Raw genomic sequence first — 20,779 nt, 5'->3', positions numbered from 1 at the left:
CATGATGGGAAATCTGTAGGAATATTTTTAACTGCACATACAAAAAAAGAGAAAGAAATGACATCCATAGATGCTTACGGTCACCCCCACCCCCAGTTGGTGGTTCAATTATGCATCCGTTATGCATGCATTTCCAGAGGTGGCCGTGGCCCCCTGTGCCTGCCACTCATGGGAAATCGGCTCCTTGCCGGCTCTGCCCTAGGTCTTTGCCTGGACCCTGTGCCATGTTGCATTGAACATGGAGAGTGTTTCTCCTAATACGAGAAAAGCACAAATGAAGGCTCCCCAGACTTCTGGATGGAGACAGCATTTTTAAAAGATCCTTTCCAAAAAACGGAGATGTGCTGCTCCTGCTGCTGTTTGGTTTTTTAATATATAAAAAAAAAAATGGAAAACTGGGAACATCAACAAGAGACGATGCTCGGAGCAGAAAGCATTCCCACGGAATGAAGGGCCAACACAGACATTCAACAGAGGAGCAGAAAGGACCCCCAGGAGCTCTCACTGGGGATCCGTGGATTAAAAGCCCACTCCCACCACTGCTCTTCAACATAGGTTTGGAAGTCCTAGCCACCGCAATCCGACAAACAAAAGAAATAAAAGGCATCCATATAGGAAGAGAAGAGATAAAACTGTCACTGTATGCAGATGACATGATACTATACATAGAAAACCCTAAGGACTCAACTCCAAAACTCCTTGAACTGATTAATAAATTCAGCAAAGTAGCAGGATATAAGATTAACATTCAGAAGTCAGTTGCATTTCTGTATACCAGCAATGAAACATTAGAAAAGGAATACAAAAATATAATACCTTTGAAAATTGCACCTCAAAGAATCAAATACCTCAGAATACACCTGACCAAGGAGGTAAAGGACCTATATGCTGAGAACTATAAAACTTTAATCAAAGAAATCAAAGAAGATGTAAAGAAATGGAAAGATATTCCATGCTCCTGGATTGGAAAAATCAATATTGTAAAAATGGCCATACTACCCAAAGCAATCTACAGATTCAATGCAATCCCTACAAATTACCCAGGACATTTTTCACAGAACAAGAACAAACAATCCAAAAATTTATATGGAACCACAAAAGACCCAGAATTGCCAAAGCAATCCTGAGAAACAAAAACCAAGCAGGAGGCATAACGCTCCCAGACTTCAAAAAATATTACAAAGCCACAGTCATCAAAACAGTGTGGCACTGGTATCAAAACTAACACACCAATGGAACAGAATAGAGAACCCAGAAATACACACTGACACCTAGGGTCAATTAATCTTGGACAAGGGAGGCAAGAACATAAAATGGGAAAAAGAAAGTCTATTCAGTAAGCATTGCTGGGAAACGTGGACAGCTGCATGCAAAGCACTGAAATTAGAACACACCCTCACACCATGCACAAAAATAAACTCCAAATGGCTGAAAGACTTAAATATAAGATAGGACACCATCAAACTCCTAGAAGAGAACATAGGCAAAACACTCTCTGACATCAACATCATGAATATTTTCTCAGGGCAGTCTCCCAAAGCAATAGAAATTAGAGCAAAAATAAACCCATGGGACCTCATCAAACTGAAAAGCTTTTGCACAACAAAGGAAACCAAAAAGAAAACAAAAGGACAACTTTCAGAATAGGAGAAAATAGTTTCAAATGATGCAACTGAAAGGGTGAATGTCTAGAATATATAAGCAACTTATACAACTCAACAGCAAAAAAGACAACCAATGGAAAAATGGGCAAAAGACCTGAATAGACTCTTCTCCAAGGAAGATGTACAGATGGCCATCAAACACATGAAAAAATGCTTAACATCGCTGATTATAAGAGAAATGCAAATCAAAACTACCACGAGATACCACCTTGCACCAGTCAGAATGGCCATCATTAATAAATCCACAAATAACAGGTACTGGAGGGGCTGTGGAGAAAAGGGAACCCTCCTGCACTGTTGGTGGGAATGTCAACTGGTACAGCCACTATGGAGAACAGTTTGGAGATACCTTAGAAGTCTATATATAGAACTTCCATATGACCCTGCAATCCCACTCTTGGGCATATATCCAGACAAAACTCTACTTAAAAGAGACACGTGCACCCACATGTTCATTGCAGCACTATTCACAATAGCTAGGACATGGAAACAACCCAAATGTCCATCAACAGATGATTGGATTCGGAAGAGGTGGTATATATACACAATGGAATACTACTCAGCCATAAAAAAGGATGACACAATGCCATTTGTGGCAACATGGATGGAGCTAGAGAATCTCATCCTGAGTGAAATGAGCCAGAAAGACAAAGACAAATACCATATGATATCACTTATAACTGGAATCTAATATCCAGCACAAATGAACATCTCCACAGAAAAGAAAATCATGGACGTGGAGAATAGACTTGTGGCTGCCTGATGGGAGAGGGAGGGAGTGGGAGGGATCGGGAGCTTGGGGTTATCAGATACAACTTGGAATAGATTTACAAGGAGATCCTGCTGAATAGCATTGAGAACTATGTCTAGATACTCATATTGCAACAGAATAAAGGGTGGGAAAAAATGTGTACATGTAAGAGCAACTTGATCCCCATGCTGTACAGTGGGGGGAAAAAATAAATTAAAAAAAAAAGAACCCAACTAGTATCCATGAGGATGTGGGTTTGACTCCTGGCCTTGCTCTGTGGGTTAAGAATCTGGCGTTGCTGTGAGCTGCAGTAGAGGTCGCAGATGCAGCCAGCTCAGGTCCAGTGTGGCTGTGGCTGTGGCTTGGGCTGCAGTTCTAATCAGTCCCATTGCCTGGGAAATTGCCTATGGCACGGGTACTGCTGTAAAAAGAAAGAGCACCTCCGAGACATGCGTGGGATGGCATTGTAGAACATGGTTCCAGCGGGTCCCAAGGGAGAGAAGAAGGTGTCGAGGCAGTGGGTGACATAAGTCACTTCGGACGCTGCCTCACCCCTGATGCAGGGATTCTGCCTTACGACTGCCGTTATCCACCTCTGTTCCTGCCAATGAGCACAGGAGGTCACCTCCCCGTCAGGGAGGTCCACCCCCACGTGACATTGACCTCCAGCCTCCTCGGACCCTGTAGCTGAGATAGAACAGGGAAGGTATAGGTAGAGGTTGGACATGGGGCCACAACAGGTGACAGATGGGCTGAGTTCGCAGGCACATTCCATTTTTCCTGCACATTGGATTCTTAAACTTATGGAATCTGGACGTACTTTCAACCCAACACACATCACTTGGTCCTCCATCCACGCTCATTGGCCGTAGGATTAGCCCCGGCTCTCAAGGAATTTTAATTTCCAACCCCTGCAATGCATCACATGCTGTCACGCTCAGTAACTGTGTACGCCTGGGCTTAGTGGCAAGCCGGTAAGACAGCGAAGAAACGTCCAGTTAAAGAGCAGTATATTGTGATTTCTGCCTTTAATAGACTCAGTCCGTGTCTGGTGCAGCTCCAACTCTGGTGCATCATCTGGTTAGTTCATTTAAAAAAATAAATAAGACAACTGAGTGATTTAAAATCCAATTTTCTTCCTTAGGGCTTCATCTGTTTATCATGCATTTCGAAATGGAAAACAGGCAGGCATAAACCATCGGTTCTAAACGTAGCACATCAAGCCAGCTCGGGAGCAGAGCCCCTCGACAAAATATAACGAAAAGCACCATTTGTTATGAGCCTGAAATAAACGTGCCTTAGCGAGGATGAGCGTATCCAGCAGGTGCATTCCGACGTGAGACATTTACCTTGAATATCCTTCAGACGCGCTGCCGCAAGAATGGAAAATTTCATACGGAGTTATTAAACCTTCTTCTTTGAAAACAGTGACCGCGTTACATCTGTTAAAAAGAACTGTCTGCCTTAAGAAAACGTGGAATTTGAGGCGGCCAGGTTTTATTATCGAAAGACGGTGGAGAGTGGCTACAGCAAGAGTGAGTGATCCTGGACTGAGAAAAGCAGTTAAGATGTCAACGCTGTACCCAGGAAAAATTAGCCACGTTCTTTGAGCACAGTAGGCATGGATGTTGCCATTCTTTAGAGCTTCTGAATTTCTGTAAAAGAGAAACTAGAGAGGAATTTGGGATGAATGTGTGTGTGCGCCCTTTTAAAAAGAAATATCTTGGGCATTCCCCATTGCGGCTCAGCAAGTTAAGAACCGAACATAGCAGCTGTGAGGATGTGGGTTTGGTCCCTGTTCTCCCTCAGTGCGTTAAGTATCTGCTGTTGTCACAAGGTGCTGCACCGGTCGCAGACACAGCTCAGATCCAGTGTTGCCGTGGCTGTGGTGTAGGCAGGCACCTGCAGCTCTGATTCGACCTCTAGCCTGGCAACTACCATATGCCGCAAGTACAGCCCAAAAAAGGAAAAGAAATTATTATTATTATTTTTTTTTTGCAACTTACACCACAGCTCACGGCAATGCCGGATCATTAACCCACTGAGCAAGGGCAGGGACGGAACCTGCAACCTCATGATTCCTGGTCAGATTCGTTAACCACTGCACCACGACGGGAACTCCGGAAAAGAAATTATTTAGCTTCTAAGTATGGACAAAGACTGTCACCTGCCCTATCAGTAAACAAAGGATGTTTACGGCCATCAAGCCCTCCGCCCCTGCAGCCACCCCAACTTGTCCCCTGATTGGATTCAGGATGGAGAGAAACAGGATACAGGCCCCAGGTAGTTAAGGGGCAAATTCAAGGAATGATTTCAGGGAGAGCCCAGACTCTGGCATCCTCCCATGCACAGAAGAGCATGAAATTCATTAACTTGAGATGTCTGGTTTTCTTTTTAATTAACAGGAATCTTTAGATGTTCTGAGTTCCTGGTTCTTGTTGCAAAACTCCTGTATTTCCTGGGTCCTGTCTTTGATGCCTCTTTGAAGCATCCCTCAGAGCTACTGAGACGCTGTCTTCAGGGCTTAATTCTTCAGGTTGTCTGGTGAGTAAAACAATCCTGCATTTCTAGGTTGTTCATGTTCAGAAAAAAAATGAAAAGTGCGTAACCCCAGAAATCTGTGACTAAGTGACGTCCCACAGCGAAGGGAATTTGCAGATGTCATTAAGTTTAGGAATCTTACGAGGGAGAGAATCCTGCATTACTGAGCTGTGTCCAGTTGAATCCCATGAGGTCTTCAAAGCAAAGGACCATCTTGGTTTAGAGGGTAGAGCAAATATGGCAGGAAAAAAAAGAGTGATTCAGAGCATCACAGAGACTGAGCCTGCCTCTTCTGGAGATGATACATATATACAAGGGAATATTACTCAGCCATAAAAATGAATGAAATCATGCCATGTGCTGCAACATGGATGCAACTAGGGATTCTCATACGAAGTGAAGGGAGTCAGACAGAGAAAGACAAATACCTTATGAGATCAATTCTATGTAGAATCTAAAATAGGACACAAATGAGCCCATCTACAGAATAGAAACAGACTCATATACACAGAGAACAGACTTGTGGTTGCCAAGGGAGAGGGGGAGGGAGTGGGATGGACGGGGAGTGTGGGGTTCGTAGATGCAAATTGTGACATTGAAAATGGATCAGCCATGAGGTCCTGCTGTCCCACATAGGGCACTCTATCCAGTCTCTTGGGATAGACCGTGATGGAAGATAATACGAGAAAGGGAATGAATGCATATGTGTGTGTTTGTCTCTTTGCTATACAGCAGAAATTGACACAACATTGCAAATCAACTGTAATAAATACAAAATAAAACAAAGCACCCCTAGGCCCCTATCCCTTGCTTACCACTATCCCAATTCTTATCCAAGGCAAGATTTCCTGAGGACCTTCTCTGCAAAATGACTTTGACCCCCTCATACACCTCTCCAGAAGCAGCCCAGGGCATTCGAGCTCCTGCCAGTGCCCCAAACAGAGCAGTCACCATCTCTTGGTCTGCAAAGACACTTGTGCACCACACCCCAGGATGTGTGGTTTCTTAGAAACACCCCAGCCAGCTGGCCATCTGCCACCCACCAACCCCTGTGTATCCTTGCCCTCTCTTGGCAGGGAGTTCATTTCCCTACTCCATCTGTCATTCTTCTTATACTCTCTCTCCTTGGCTGCTCCTTGTCTACTCAGCTCTGAATATTGGGGGTTCTGCTGGCCGGAGTTGTGCGTGCTCTTCTGGCCTTCTACTATGTCTAAATAGAGCGCTGTATCTATTATGCTTGAAAAAAAAATGGAAGTAGAGTTGATTGACAATGTTGTGTTAGTTTCAGGTATACAGCATAGTAATTCAGTATACATATAGTGGGTTTTTTTAAGATTCTTTTCCATTCTTGTGTGTCGTTATTACAAAATATTGGATATAGTTCCCTGTGCTGTACAGCACGGCCTTGTAGTTGATGTATTTTACAGATAGCACTTTGTACCCACACTCCCAATTTATCCCATTCTCCTTTGGTGACCACAAGTTTGTTTTCTATGTCTGTGAGTCTGTTTCTGTTTTGTAAATATGTTCATTTGTATCATTGTTTTAAATGCCACATATAAGGGATATCATATGATGATTATCTTTCTCTGCCTGATTTCACTGAGTAGGATCATTTCTAGGTCCATCCACGTTACTGCCAATGGCATGATTTCATTCTTTGTTCTGGCTGAGTACTATTCCATTGTATACACATACCACATCTTCTTTATCCATTCCTCTATGGATGGACACTGAGGCTGCTTCCATGTGGGGGAAGAGGGATAAATAAGTCTTATTCTGATGGATAAAATGATTCATATACAAGTTCATTTATATCTTTTTTGGGGGGGTTCCACATATAAGTGATACATAAGGTTTGTATTTCTCTGTTTGGCTTACTTCACTTAATATGATCATCTCTAGTTGTATCCATGTTGCTGCAAATGGCATGATTTCATTCCTTTTATGGCTGAGTAGTATTCCACTGTATATACATACCACATCTTCTTTACCCATTCCTCTGTGGATGGACACTTTGGTTACTTCAATGTCTTGGCTATTATGTCTGTTGTGATGCTTATATCCCATTTCTACATTAGTTGATTTCTCATTAATTATGCCCAATGGTCTGTTTTCCGTCTCTATTCTCATTTTATAAAACCAGTCCATTTTATGGCCACCCCCATTTGATCATCTTGTAAAACCTCAAATGTGCCAAGCCCAGGATAAAGCTTAGATTGTTTTAACATTCAGGGTGGAAGGGGAAGAAGTGGGGGGAGGGGGGAGGAGGAAAGTCAGAAAAAAGGCAGAGACATGAGAAGAGAAAGTACATCATATTTCATTGCTGATCCAAGGAGACATGCTGGGGGCATCTTCTCCCAGGGGACTTGCTGGCCGGCTTTTGTTGAAACCTCTTTGTGCTTAATTTTTATCCCCTACTTTGAACTCATACAACCTCTGAAGCTTGAATTATCACCTCCAGAGAGGTGATGCCCTTATCTGATGTGTCCACCTTGCCCCAGGTGCCCATTTCCAAAGGGCAGTTCCAGCCCACTGCCCTGCTACCACGCTAATTCCATGGAGTCTCAAAACCTAGGACTCACCCTACCCACAACCCCAACTCCTCCTCCCAACCCCCTCTTCATATTTTTTTGGCCACACCCATGGGCATGTGGATGTTCCCTGGCCAGGGATGGAACCTGTGCCACAGCGGTGACTATATTGGGTCCTTAACCTGCTGCACCACCAGGGAACTCTTCTTTTAGAAGCTCATCATTTTTACACTCAAGGTTGAATCCTCTGAGCTGATTTTGGTCCACTGATCTTCCTCGCTGTCCCCACTGCATCTTTCCCCAGCTCTTGTCCTGCTGTTGGATTGTAGCCTCTCCCCAGCATTGACTATGTCCTCAACAGCATCCTCATGGAAGTGCGAGGTCCCTTTTCGGTCACCTGGACGCGTTTTCTATTGTTAGCTTCGTGGTCTGCTGCTGTAATAGCCCCATCACCAATGTCTTTCCTTTTTCAATGCAACCAAAATGGAACCGCATTTTGGGTCTTTCCTTGTCCTCATCCTCCTCTTTTGGTTTGTCTTCTCTCCTGCTGGTTCCTTACTTCTCCACCCTCTTTCTTCCTCTGCTCCTCTTTCTCCTCCTATGCCCACCTCCTCCATCCCACACACCTCTTCCTCTCCTCTCTTCTTGTCCCCTCTCCTATGTCCTCTCCCCATCCACCTCCTCCTCACCTCATCCACTTCCTCGTCCTCTGCTTTTTCCTTCTTTACCTGAACCACCTCCTCTTCTTCCTCATCTTTCTCCTCCTCCATCACTGTTCTCATTGCCAAGACACACTGTGATTCCTTGTGTATTGGGCATCTCCTCTCTTTTCCTCCTGTCTCCTCCTTGACCCTCCACGATGAATCTCATTATTCTTTGCCAACAAGGACACGGTGGACCCCTGAGATAAGATAACTCCTTGAAGCTCAGAGCAGATTTTTAGCCCTGACCTGAGCACCCCAAATGTCCACCTCTAGTCGTGGTTAATCCCCTCCCCCAGAAGTGACACCACCAGCTACATCCTCTCTCATTTTAAAATGCTTTGGAGATGTAACTCGAGAACATAGCCCCTCCTGCCTCGTCAACCCTTCTCAGAAAAAGTCTTCAATTTATTCATATTCGACTTTCTTTCTGTTCCTTTATTTGCTTGAGTTCATGTCCATCAGACCTCAGGCCCCAAGACTCCACAGTCATTTTGGACAGTTTTTCCAGTGATCTCATGGTGGCCACACCCATATGCCATCACTATCTTCTTTGTCAGTATCCGTGGACCCTATTTCCCACCAATCTCACCAGCAACCCTCCATGCACCTCATTTGCTCTTTTTTGTCTTTAAACCTGGTTTCCTCTTGCTGCTGCTTCCACCCCTCCGAATGAATGTCTTTTTTTGTCCAATGAACATGGATAGAAATTGTGTATGATGGATGCGCCATAGCTGGTTCATTCTTTAATGAATGTTTTGTCTCGTCCACTGAATTGTTATTCTCTTGAGGTACCACGGCTTATGCATGCTGCTCTTTCTCACATTCTGCAGCATAGTGAAGAGTTGTTCACGGAATAAAAGAGAGAACGCATTCTATCATTTCTGAACCATGTTAATTCGAACTTCTCCATGGAACGTAATAAAATTCACAATAGGATGGGTTGTCATTTTCATGGTTAGTTTTCATCTTCAAGATAATAACACTAGCTGCATAATTCAGATTCCACGGAACAGTCATCTTTTTATTCCCCCCCCCCCCATCGTTTCTCATGTTATTTAAGTTTCGCTAATGAGTTTGAAAATTCCATTTCAGGCTGCAAATGAAAAATTTAATCATTGCTTTTCAGTTTAGAGTTTCTTAACAGATGTCCTCAGTTCACTCTGGATAAACACAGTCTTTCGACAGTCTGATGCTGGGAGTTAGCACTTCCTTATACTCATTTCATTTATACCCATTTCTAATTAGGAAACTCACCCTACCTCAGATGTACTGTAATTCTGTCTTCCACCTTCCCACAAACCTTACCTTTTTTGCCTGTTGCCTATAGAATAAAATTTTATTTATTTATTTTTTTGCTTTCTAGAGCCACACCTGTGGCATATGGAAGTTTCTAGGCTAATGGTCAAATCAGAGCTGCAGCTGCTGGCCTACACAGCAGCCACAACACCACCGATCCAAGCCATATCTACAACCTACATCACAGCTCATGGCAACACCAGATCCTTAACCCACTGAGCAATGCCAGGGATCAAACCTCTATCCTCATGGATGCTAGTCTCGTTTGCTACCACTGAGCCACAACCGGAAGTCCCGAAACTCAAAATATTTTAACCTGCTACTTCAGGTCTTTTATATCTGGGTAAAAAAAAAACTCAATTCAGGTTTTCTTTATAAAGTTACAGGCATTTTATTTTTTCTTCAACCTACAAGATTGTAAAAAAAAAAAAGTTTATTGAAGTACAATTGATTTACAATGTTGTATTAGTTTCAGGCATCCAGCAAAGTGATTCATTTAAAGAAATATAGGAGTTCCTGTTGTGGCTCAGTGGTAACAAACCCTTAGAGTATCTATGAGGATGCAGGTTTGATCCCTGGCCTTGTGCAAAGATCCGGTGTTGCCATGAGCTGTGGTGTAGGTCACAGACATGACTTGGATCCAGTGTTGCTGTGGCTGTAGTGTAGGCTGGCAGCTGCAGCTTTGATTTAACCCCTGGCCTGGGAACCTCCATATGCCTCAAGGGCAGCCCTAAAAAAATATATATATATATTTAAATATATAAATATATATTTTATACATATATAAATAAGTGTATATTTATATATGTAAATATATTTTATACATATATAAATACATGTATATATTTTATAGTCTTTTTAGAATATAATATATATTATATATAAAATAAATATATATATTTTATATATAAATATATGTATATTATATGTATGTATTCTTTTTAGAATCTTTTCCCTTATAGGTTATTATAAGACACTGAATATAGTTTGCTGTGCTATACAGTAGGTACTTCTTATTTATTTTATTTATAGTAGTGTGTACCTGCTAATCTCAAACTCCTAATTTATTCTCCTCCCACTTTCTACTTTGATAGCCTAGCCATAAGTTTATTGTTTATGTCTGTGAGTCTGTTTCTGTTTGGTAACCATTTCCTTTGTGTCCTACTTTAGGTCCTATATATACGTGATGTCACATGGCATTTTGTCTTTCTCTTACTGATTTCACTTAGTATGGCCATCGCTAGGTCCATCCATGGTGCTGTGGATGGCATGATTTTGTTCTTTTTCATGGCTGAGTCGTATTCCATGGTGTGTATGGACCACATCTGCTTGATCCATTCATCTGTAGATGGACGTTTAGGTTGTTTCCATGTCTTGGCTACTGTGGATGGTGCTGCTGTGGACAGTGGGGTGCATGGATCTTTTGAACGTATGGTTGTCAGGGGAATTTTTCAGCAGGACTGCTGAATCACATGGCAACATATCACAGCTTACATAAGAGCACCAAGGATTTCACTCCTCATTCTTGAGGCAAATGGCGAAATACGACAAACTGTATAAGGATATAAGGCATTTTTCTTCTTCTGTCAGACTTAGTATGAGCCTCTTTGGGTCCATCCGTGTTGCTGCCAATGGCAGGCTTTCATTCTTTTTTATCGCTAAAGTAATATTCCACTGCGTACATGTACCACATCTTCTGGATCCCCTCCTCTGTTGATGGACAGTGAGGTGGCTTCCATGTCTTGGCTATTGTATGTCGTGCTGCAATGAACACTGGGGTATGTGTATGTTTTCAGATTTCAGTTTTCTCTGGGTCGATGCCCAGAAGTGAGATTGCTGGATCATATGGCAATTCTATTTTTATTTTTTGGCAGAATCTCCATCCTGTTTTCCATAGTGGCTGCACCAATTTATACCCCCATCAACAGTTAAAACACTTATTTTACCAGTAAAAAAGCAGAAGTAAGAGCTAGAAAACTGGGGCGTTCCCTCTGTGGCTCAGCAGAAAATGAACCCAACTGGTATGCATGAAGATGCATGTTCGATCCCTGGTCTTGCTCGGTGGGTTAGGGATCCAGCGCTGCCGTGAGCTGTGGTATAGGTCACAGATGTGGCTTTGATCTGGCATTGCTGTGGCTGCGGTATAGGCTGGCCTCTGCAGCTCTGAGTCAACCCCTAGCCTGGGAACTTCCTTATGCCATGGATGTGGCCATTATAAAAAGAGAGAGAGAGAAAACCGGAATGAAAAAAAAAATGTGGCAGGAATTTGCTGGTAGCACAGCAGGTTAAGGATCTAGCGTTGCTGTTGTGGCTCAGGCTCAATCCCTGCCCTGGGAACTTCTACATGCCATGTGTGCAGCCAAAAGAAAAGAAAGGAAAGAAAGTGTGGCAATGTTGTTGTGGCTCAGGCTCAATCCCTGCCCTGGGAACTTCTACATGCCATGTGTGCAGCCAAAAGAAAAGAAAGGAAAGAAAGTGTGGCAATGTTCACATTTGAAGAGTAGACAGCTATCTGAAGTTAGCGAGTTTGATACCTGACATCCATTTACTTTTGTAAAATAGGAACATTAGCACACTTAAAAAAAAAAAACAAGCAAAAGTAATCAAAACAATATGGTGCTGACACAAAAAACAGAAATACACACACACACACACACACATATCAGTGGAACAGGACAGAAAGCCCAAGAAATAAACCTCCCCACTTATGGTCAATTCATCTACAACAAAGTCGTTGAAGTTACTTTCAAGACGCACCCTTTCTAGCTTCACTCACTTCCAGTATTTGCTGATTTAAATGATGATGCTCTCATTGGCCCACTGGTTCCTTCAAAGGGAGGTGATTCGTTTTCACACTTTTCTTTGTTCTTTGTAAGCCACAGCCACGGCATATGGAGGTCCCCAGGCTAGGGGCTGAATCAGAGCTGCAGCTGCTGGCCTACACCACAGCCCCAGCAACACCAGATCCGAGCCACCTCAGCTCCCAGCAATGCTAGATCCTTAACCCACTGATCTAATGTCAGGACCTGCTGAGCCACAACAGGAAGTCAGGACCCACTGAGCCACAATGGGAAGTCCTGTTTCCATTTTTTTAAGCTATAGTGAACGAATCCTCTATAAACATGTGTGTACACACTTTGTCTGTCGAGGTCTTTTCCTTTCTCTTGAGTGTGTGCCTCGTGGATTTGTTGGGTCGTAGGGTCAGCTTGGAGGAATTCCCAAGTTATTTTCCAAAGCTGCTGCACTGCATTTTATTTTCGCCAGAGATAAGCACTGATTCCAGTTTCCCCTCATCCTTTCCCACACCTGCACTCGTCTGTCTTTTTGGCTGGTGATGTGTGTGTGTGTGTGTGTGAGAGAGAGAGAGAGAGAGAGAGAGAGTGAAAAGTGGCATCTCATAGTTTTGATTTGTGTTGATTGCTCACTTGTGGTCTTTTTTCCTTCTTCTTTTTAGGGCTGTACCAGTGGCATATAGAGGTCCCCAGGCTAGGGGTCTAAGCGGAGCTGCAGCTGCCAGCCTACGTCACAGTCACAGCAACACAGGATCCGAGCTGCATGTGTGACCTCCCCTGCAGCTTGTGGCAATGCTGGATCCTTAACCCACTGAGCAAGGTGGGGATCGAACCTGCCTCCTCACGGACACTGTGTAGGGGTCTTAACCCACTGAGCCACAATGGGAACTCCCAGTGCATGATTATTTGAGAGCTGTGATGACCCAAACACGGCGGGTAATTAATAGCCAATCATGTCTCACTGTGAATTTGCTGACAAAGAAAAAGAAAGCTCATAGGCAAAATGTCTATGTTATAGCTATTTATACTTTTATTCTAACATATAGCACATTTTAATGCATGTTCCGTCCTGATTCATAGACTCAGTATGCATTCTAAAATGCATCCTAGGGAGTTCGCATCATGGCTCAGTGGTAACGAAATCGATTAGTATCCATGAGGATGCAGGGGAAGTTTGATTCCTGGCCTCATTCTTAGGGTTAAGGATTCAGCATTGCCGTGGGCTGTAGTGTAGGTCGCAGACACAGCTCTTATCCCAAGTTGCTGTGGCTGCAGTGGAGGCCAGCAGCTACAGCTCCTATGCGATCCCCAGCCTGGGAACTACCATATGCTGTGCCCTGGAACTATAAATAAATAAAGTAGGATCAGCTTTGCCACGAAAGATGTACAACCAGCACTGCCCATGAAAACACACTAAACCATGAACAGTTTTTCTTTGAGTCTCCTCTGCTGGAGCCCCAGGGAAACAGCTCCTCTAGGGATTAGATGAGGGAGCTGATGTAACAGATTCTGTTAAAATGTTACATACTAATGCATGTGGGATTGGAGAGTCAAGCCTGTTTATTTTTTGCCTGTTTATTTTTTACGGAGGGGGAAGATCTGCCTTTTTATTTGTTTAGAAACATCCAATGACAGTGGCCACAAGATCCACTCATGAAACTGCAAGCAAGTTACCAGAAAATGATTTGTATTTATTTTTGAACGCAGGGGAGACACACTATGTTCACAGACTAATTCAGAAGCACATTCAAATAGGTTGACTATTAGAAGTTCTCTAAGTGCAACTTCCAATCCGTTTGTGTCCTCGAATATCTTGAATAAAAACTCCCCCAAGGAGTTCCTGTTGTGGCTCAGCAGGTTAAGAACCCGACTAATATCCATGAGGACACAGGTTGGATCCCTGGCCTCGCTCAGTGGGTTAAGGATCTGGTGTTGCCATGGGCTGTGGTGTAGATCAAAGACTCGGCTCAAATCCCACATGGCTGTGGCACAGGCTACAGCTACAGCTCCGATTTGACCCCTAGCCTGGGAACCTCCATTTGCTGCAGGTGCGGCCCTAAAAAGACAAAAATACCCCCCCCCCAAAAAAGAGGTTATTTTGTTGATTTTCACAAGCAAACATGAGACCAAGTTGATTTGTCATTTCTCCTTATTTTATTTTACTTTTTAAAATTATAGTTGATGTAGTGTTGTGTCCATTTCTGCTGTACAGCAAACTGACCAGTCATACATTCTTTCTCTCCTATTATCTTCCATCCTGGTCTATCCCAAGAGACTGGCTAGAGTCCCCAGTGCAGTACAGCAGGACCTCATTGCTTATCCATTCTCCGTGTCCCAGTTTGCATCTACTGACCCCAAACTCCCCGTCCATCTCATTCCCTCCCCTTGGCAACCACAAGTCTGTTCTCTGTCTGTGAGTTTGTTTCTGTTCTGTAGATGGTTCACTTGTGCCATATTTTAGATTCCACATAGACGTGATCTCATATGGTGTTTGTCTTTCTCTTTCTGACGTACTTCACTTGGTATGAGAATCCCTTTTTCCTTATTTTAAACAAAACCACTGTCTCTTCATGTCCATTTCTGACAGGGAGGCACCAGAAGAAAGGAAAAGATTCAGCGAGTTTAATGGAGACTGAAAAACTAACAGGTGGTTCTCCAGACTGCATGTCTTCCCTCCGTTTTTGTTCTGTATGATGGGTAAGTGGCAAAGAACACAGCACTGACTCCTCTTTATTATTTAGATATTTAGTTGCTGGCGTTCCCTTGTGGCACATCAGGTTAAGGGTCTGGCATTGTCCCTGCAGTTGCTCAGGTCGCTGCTGTGGTGAGAGTTTGATCCCTGGCCCGGAGTCTCATGCACGCCGCAGGTGCAGCCAACGAAAAAGATAATTCCTTAGGAACAAAGACGCATAAACTTCAATTTTCAAATTCATGTCAGCACCCACAATGACAGTCTGTGAACAGACACCTGAGAATTATGAAATCAGGGCCTTTGAAAAGGGCATGCATTTTTCCTCTTAGCCCTTTATGTGATGGGGACAGTGTTGGAAGCATAGCATCTCAAAACTTATAGTAATACAGGGAGGTTCTAAGGTCCGCCAGCGCCCTCATTTCTAGCAAATGGTAAAAGTGTTCAATGGAAAGACGCAACTTCTTGGGAGAAGTGTTACAAGGGGTCGAGCAATTGAACTTAATGGCACCGTAACCAAAATCCAAAGTCCCTGAATGTCATGGGAAATGCAGTGAAGAGCTCTGGGCGCTTCAGGAAAGAAGGAGGTGTTCCCCCTTTGCTGGCTGTGTTCTTTCTGTACCTTGACTGGAACCCCCAATTAAATAGTATCAGAAAAATGCATAAACCAAAAGTATCCTTTCAATATAGGTGAGAATCTGCACGATGATATGAAATGAAAAGATCTAGTTTAAAAAAAAATACATGTTTTTTGGTCAAACATTTTGACAAATCACCCAAAATTTTTGTAGAGCTCACAGCCTTGGTCTCTGGCTTCTTTTGGGCAGATGCCAAGTTTTCCTGCAGCATTTTCCCAGCGTGATGGCAGAAATGATGCATCACAGGTAAAAGAAGCAGTGCTTTATAGCCACAGCTCCGTACTTAACATATACGAGCAGAATTCAAAACATCAAGGACGCTCTTTTCTGAAATCCGTTTCCATTTCTGATCAATAACCTGCCTGTCAATTAGATGCACCCACCCCTAGTTTAGCTTAACTCTTAGAGTTCAGGGAGTTCTCTGGTCCTCTTTGACATGCTTGTTAACTATCCATCATCTGTTCCGAAACTACCCGTTTGTGTGCTTCTGATTTAGCAAGCCTCACATCCTCTTAACACACTGGGTTTTGTTTTTTGTTTTTTTGTCTCATATATATAAATATGTGTGTCTGTGTATGTATGGTGATAAATATTATTTATACATCATGTATTATAACCAATGAGTCATATTTCTTTATTATATATTATTTACATAAAAACATACCATGTGTTAGTATATAATATTATGGATAGATAACAATACACACACACACATATATATTTCCTTTTATTCTACCAACAACCATGGATTGTGACCCACCATTTACCAGGGGTTCCTCGGTTGAACAGGCAGATACACAAGGTGTCTGCGTTCACTGTGTTTATATTCTGGTTCAGAGACTGGGCACAGAGGAAAAACACACACAGCATATCCTTCGAGCTCATGATAAACACCATGTGGTTAAAACCCCAGGGAGAGGAGACAAAACTTGGACAGTACTATGGGGGGGGGCGCTGGTGGTGGTTGGTATTTACCACAGGAACCCACCCTCACCTCCCCAGGGAGAGAAGGATAAACACCAGACAAGTTCAAGGTCTGTGTGCATGTCTTTGCAACCCCAAGCATTCAAGCCAAGAATGCTCCCTTCCCACGTCACTCTGAAAGAAACACAGCCATCAAAACGAGTGTTAATAGATACCCCCAAATCAGTATGGAGCCCCTCCCTTTATAGGTCTCAATGAATCCGGAGGAAACCCCTACATAAAACTTTCAGCAAGACTTGCAGAAAAAAACACTCACACTTTGGAGCCAAGTATCCAGGCAGACCTGAGAGAAACAATGTTTCCAAAGCATGATGCTCATCGTCTCTGTGGCTGCGAGAGAGACAGGTGCGCCAGGGAACAGGGAGAGGTACCTGGGGACCAAGGGGGAGGTGGTGGACACCCGAAACTCAATTTAAACCTGCAGTCCCAGCGCTGCGCCTGAAAATGATAGTTATGATCGATACTGCCATTTCAGCCCAGATGCTTCTCAGCCCGTCCATCACCAGGATGGGGGCGGTTGGGAAAATGATCGTGCACACGGCAGACTTGAACACCACGTGGGGACGAGGTGATGGGCCTTAGTGCACAGAAAGCAATGCTGGAGAAGGCGCTCTTTGCCGCATCGGAATGCACCCCCCAGCGGCCTCACTGGGGATTGCAGTCCTGGCATTTTTTTTTTCATCAGAGAACACACCCACTGATCCCTCCAGGAAAGCACTCAGGTGAGGGAAAGACAGATCCTGGAGTTCCCCGTCGTGGCTCAGTGGGTCAGAACCCGACAAGCAACCATGAGGATGCAGGTTCGATCCCTGGTCTCGCTCCATGGGTTAAGGATCCAGCATTGCCATGAGCTGTGGTGTAGGTCACAGAGGCAGCTCAGATCCGCTGTGGCTGTGGTATAGACCTGCACCTGCAGCTCCAATTCGACCCCTAGCTCAGCAACTTCCACATGCCACAGATGCAACCATAAAAAGAAAAAAAATAGACCCAGAGTATATTAAGCAGCATTAGTTTTATATGTGTGTATATATATATATATACACTTATTATATTATATAAAATTATCATATATTTATTATATATTAAATACATATATTTTATAATATATAAAATAAAATTATATATTTATATATTATATAAAATTATTATATTTATATATATATAAAATTCCTTAAAGGAAAAAAAGGGATGTGGACAATCTTCCTGGGTTTATTTTCTTCTTTCTTTGACGATTCCAACTTTAAAAGTCATTTTGAACACATCCCCTTAGGTAAAACAGGATGTGCTTTATTTTATTACAAGCAAAAGAATCAGCTTTAATTCACTTCTCCTGAGGTTTTCTGACTTATATAAAGATGATAATATAGACCATAAAATTTAACTGACTGGTAGAACATCTCTGTCAGGGATTTCATGTGAGATGGTCTTCAACTTTTAACAGCAATTTTTCTTTTAATCAGATGCTCCTCCTCCTTTAGAAGCCTTGCCTCTACACGTGTGGCCTGAGACTGTATCACAAATATTGTAGAATGACATTTAATTGGGTGTTTCTGGTTCTTATGAAGCCTAAAATCAAACCTGAACATAGGGCTTTATCTTGATTCTTCTCATCGTAAATCATAACCTAACGATGATTTGACTGTATTTTTTTTTCTTCTTCTTATGGCTGCGCCCATGGCATATGCAGGTTCCCTGGCCTGGGATGGAATCTGAATTGCAGCACCAGGCCTACAGCACAGCCACGGTGACACCAGATCGGAGCCATATCTGTGACCTACACCGCAGCTCACGGCAACACCAGATCCTTCACCCACTGGGCAAGGCCAGGGATCGAACCTGCATCCTCATAGAGACTCGTCAGGTTCTTGAACCTGCTGAGCCACAATGGGAACATCCTGATGGGACATTTTTAACATGCCCCTTAAGACAACACAGCATTGACAACGAATCAGTAAGGACAATTCTGGTCAAAACTTACCAGTTTCCAATTTTTTATTCCAATTTCAGAACTACTTTATGATATTATTCCCATAGGACAGCAATTCTCTCAATGGAATTTTCCAGGCAGTAGTCAGATAATATTTATTTACAGTCTACATGCTGGAATAGAAACAACTCATTAATGATGAATAAAGGGTAATTTTAGAAAAAGAGCTCAGAATGATAACCTTCAGACTTACAAATGCCTTCGGGGGTCTCAAAATCCCTGCCCTTAGTTTTATTTTTGTTTTTTGGTTTTGCTTTGTTTTGTTTTGGGTACTGGATTAGATTTTGTTGTACTTAGCTTTTTTTAAACTTTTTAAAAAATTTATGGGTGATTTACAATGTTCCTTCAATTTCTATTGTACAGCAGAGTGACCCAGTCTGTCTTCTCCCCCCCACACACACACATATATACATTCTTATTTTTTTCATACTTTCTTCCATGATGTTATAACCCAGGAGCCACAGCAATGCAGAACCTGAGTCCACTCTCTTGGGTTACAACATGATACAGCTCCAATTCAACCCCTAGCCTGGGAACGTCCATATGCCGTGGGTGTGGCCCTAAAAACACTTACTCTGGGGCCCCCGTGGTTGCTTTGCTCACTGCCGTGGAAACACAGTAAAAAGAGTTCCTCCACAAGATGCTCACGTTTTTTTAACATAAAAGCTATGACCACAATATAGTTGGTAATGTTTAACAGGAAGGGACTGACATTGGAGGCTGCATATTAAACACACTTCAGAATTAGAGCCGGCACTCAAAATATTCCATGCATGGCACGGTTGGATGTGCCAAACGCATTCGAAATGTGGCAGTGGTTGGTGATCAGCTTGAGCAAGGTCTCAAAGAGAATTCCTAAACGTCAGATCAAAAGAGGGTGAATTAGGACACCAAAAAGGATCCAGTGACTTGATTTGTATGACAAGGACTGAACATCATGACATGCCCCTCTGGCTGGATGTAGGATGCATCAAAAATTAGGTGTGGGAGTTCCCATCGTGGCGCAGCACGTTAAGAACGAGATATAAGGTCTATGAGGATGCACATTCAATCCCTGGCCTCACTCAGTGGTTTCAGGATCGGGCGTTGCTGTGGCTGTGGCGTAAGTCTCAGATGCAGCTCCCATGAGAGCCCCGGCCTGGGACCTTCCATATGCACCTGCCTCTAAAAGATGTTTATCTGTTCAGTCTCATCCCACCATCACCTGTGCAACGCTCACTAAAAAGACGCAGCAGGGGAGATAACATCTTGTGGGAAGAAGCAGAGCCATAGAGAACCAATTCCTCCTCTCGTGCAATTAAAAAAAAAAAAAAATACACCTGGCAAGACCAGACAGCAAGGAAACAGTCACAAACGCTTCCAGAATCTTGTTAAGATTCATATTTGTACAGAACCATGATGGAGTCCAGTGATGAGGAGGCTTGCAAGTCGCTCTATGCAAGAGCTGATGTTGGTTTTAAAACCTGTTGGAGAGTGGAGGGTGACATTTTAGAAAGCTGTAGGGGTCAGGCTAACCTCTCTGTGCTAGAATTGGAATGAGATTGTTTCAGTGGATGTACACCCCTCAAATGCAATGCACGTTCAATGTGAAGAAATAAGAGTCACTTAATACATTTGCAAATGCTTTTAGGGCAGAATCCTCGATGGATGTTCCAATATTTGAGCTGTGCCCAATCCCAATTCTTTGGGGTTAGGCTTTCTAGGACCAGAACCTTTGTCCCAAGGCTTATTTAGGGGAGTTTTGCTTTTGTTTTGTTTTGTTTTAGTGGGGGTTGGAGGGTAAGCGACCCATTTTCAGAAGTCTCAGGAGAGATTTCTCTTTCCCACCTACAGCTTTCTTTACACCTTAAATTTCAAACAATCCTGCAGTTGCCTAAAAGGGTAAACAGACTTTCCCTAAGCCTCAGACGTTTCTGTCCTTCCTTAGTCCCCCCCCCCCCCCCGCAAAGAATTGAAAGTGGGGACTCTGAACAGACATTTGTACAGACATTCGTAGCAGTTCCAGAAAGGTGGAAGCAACAAGTGTCCCTGGGGGGATGAACGGATAAACAAAATGGGGTCCAGCCACCAGGCAATGTGGTACACGCCCACATCTCAGCCTCAAAAAGCCTAGGGCATCCTGCCAGGCTACCATGGGGACCAACCTTGAGGACACAATGCTCATGGAAACAGGACAATCACAGAAAAGCAAAAAGACCA

General features: G+C 43.2%; 1 protein-coding gene across 3 annotated transcripts in view; it reads left to right on the top strand.

The window, feature by feature from the left end:
• Positions 1 to 19,894, top strand: part of LOC146394446 (uncharacterized) — a 276,943-nt gene extending 257,049 nt beyond the window's left edge. Inside the window, exons 3-7 of one of the 3 annotated variants that reach the window (XR_014834960.1) lie at positions 4,821 to 4,959; positions 14,870 to 14,979; positions 15,799 to 15,855; positions 16,782 to 16,938; positions 18,281 to 19,894. Coding sequence is in view for 1 of the 3 variants with exons in the window: in XM_085007092.1 (XP_084863218.1) it covers positions 4,821 to 4,959; positions 14,870 to 14,918 (188 nt within the window). In the remaining 2 variants the exon portion in view is untranslated. Of the gene's footprint in view, positions 1 to 4,820; positions 4,960 to 14,869; positions 17,576 to 18,280 lie in introns of those variants that run through there. The other 2 variants (XR_014834959.1, XM_085007092.1) reach the window with 2 other exon arrangements.
• The last annotated feature ends 885 nt before the right edge of the window (positions 19,895 to 20,779 follow it).

Source organism: Sus scrofa, chromosome X (genome assembly GCF_054392235.1).
Source record: "Sus scrofa isolate SSC_HxYL_T2T_F1_AM1 chromosome X, Sscrofa_HxYL_maternal_Yorkshire_Landrace_v2.0, whole genome shotgun sequence".
NCBI classification, from domain to species: domain Eukaryota; kingdom Metazoa; phylum Chordata; class Mammalia; order Artiodactyla; family Suidae; genus Sus; species Sus scrofa.
This window is presented reverse-complemented; position numbering and strand designations above follow the sequence as displayed.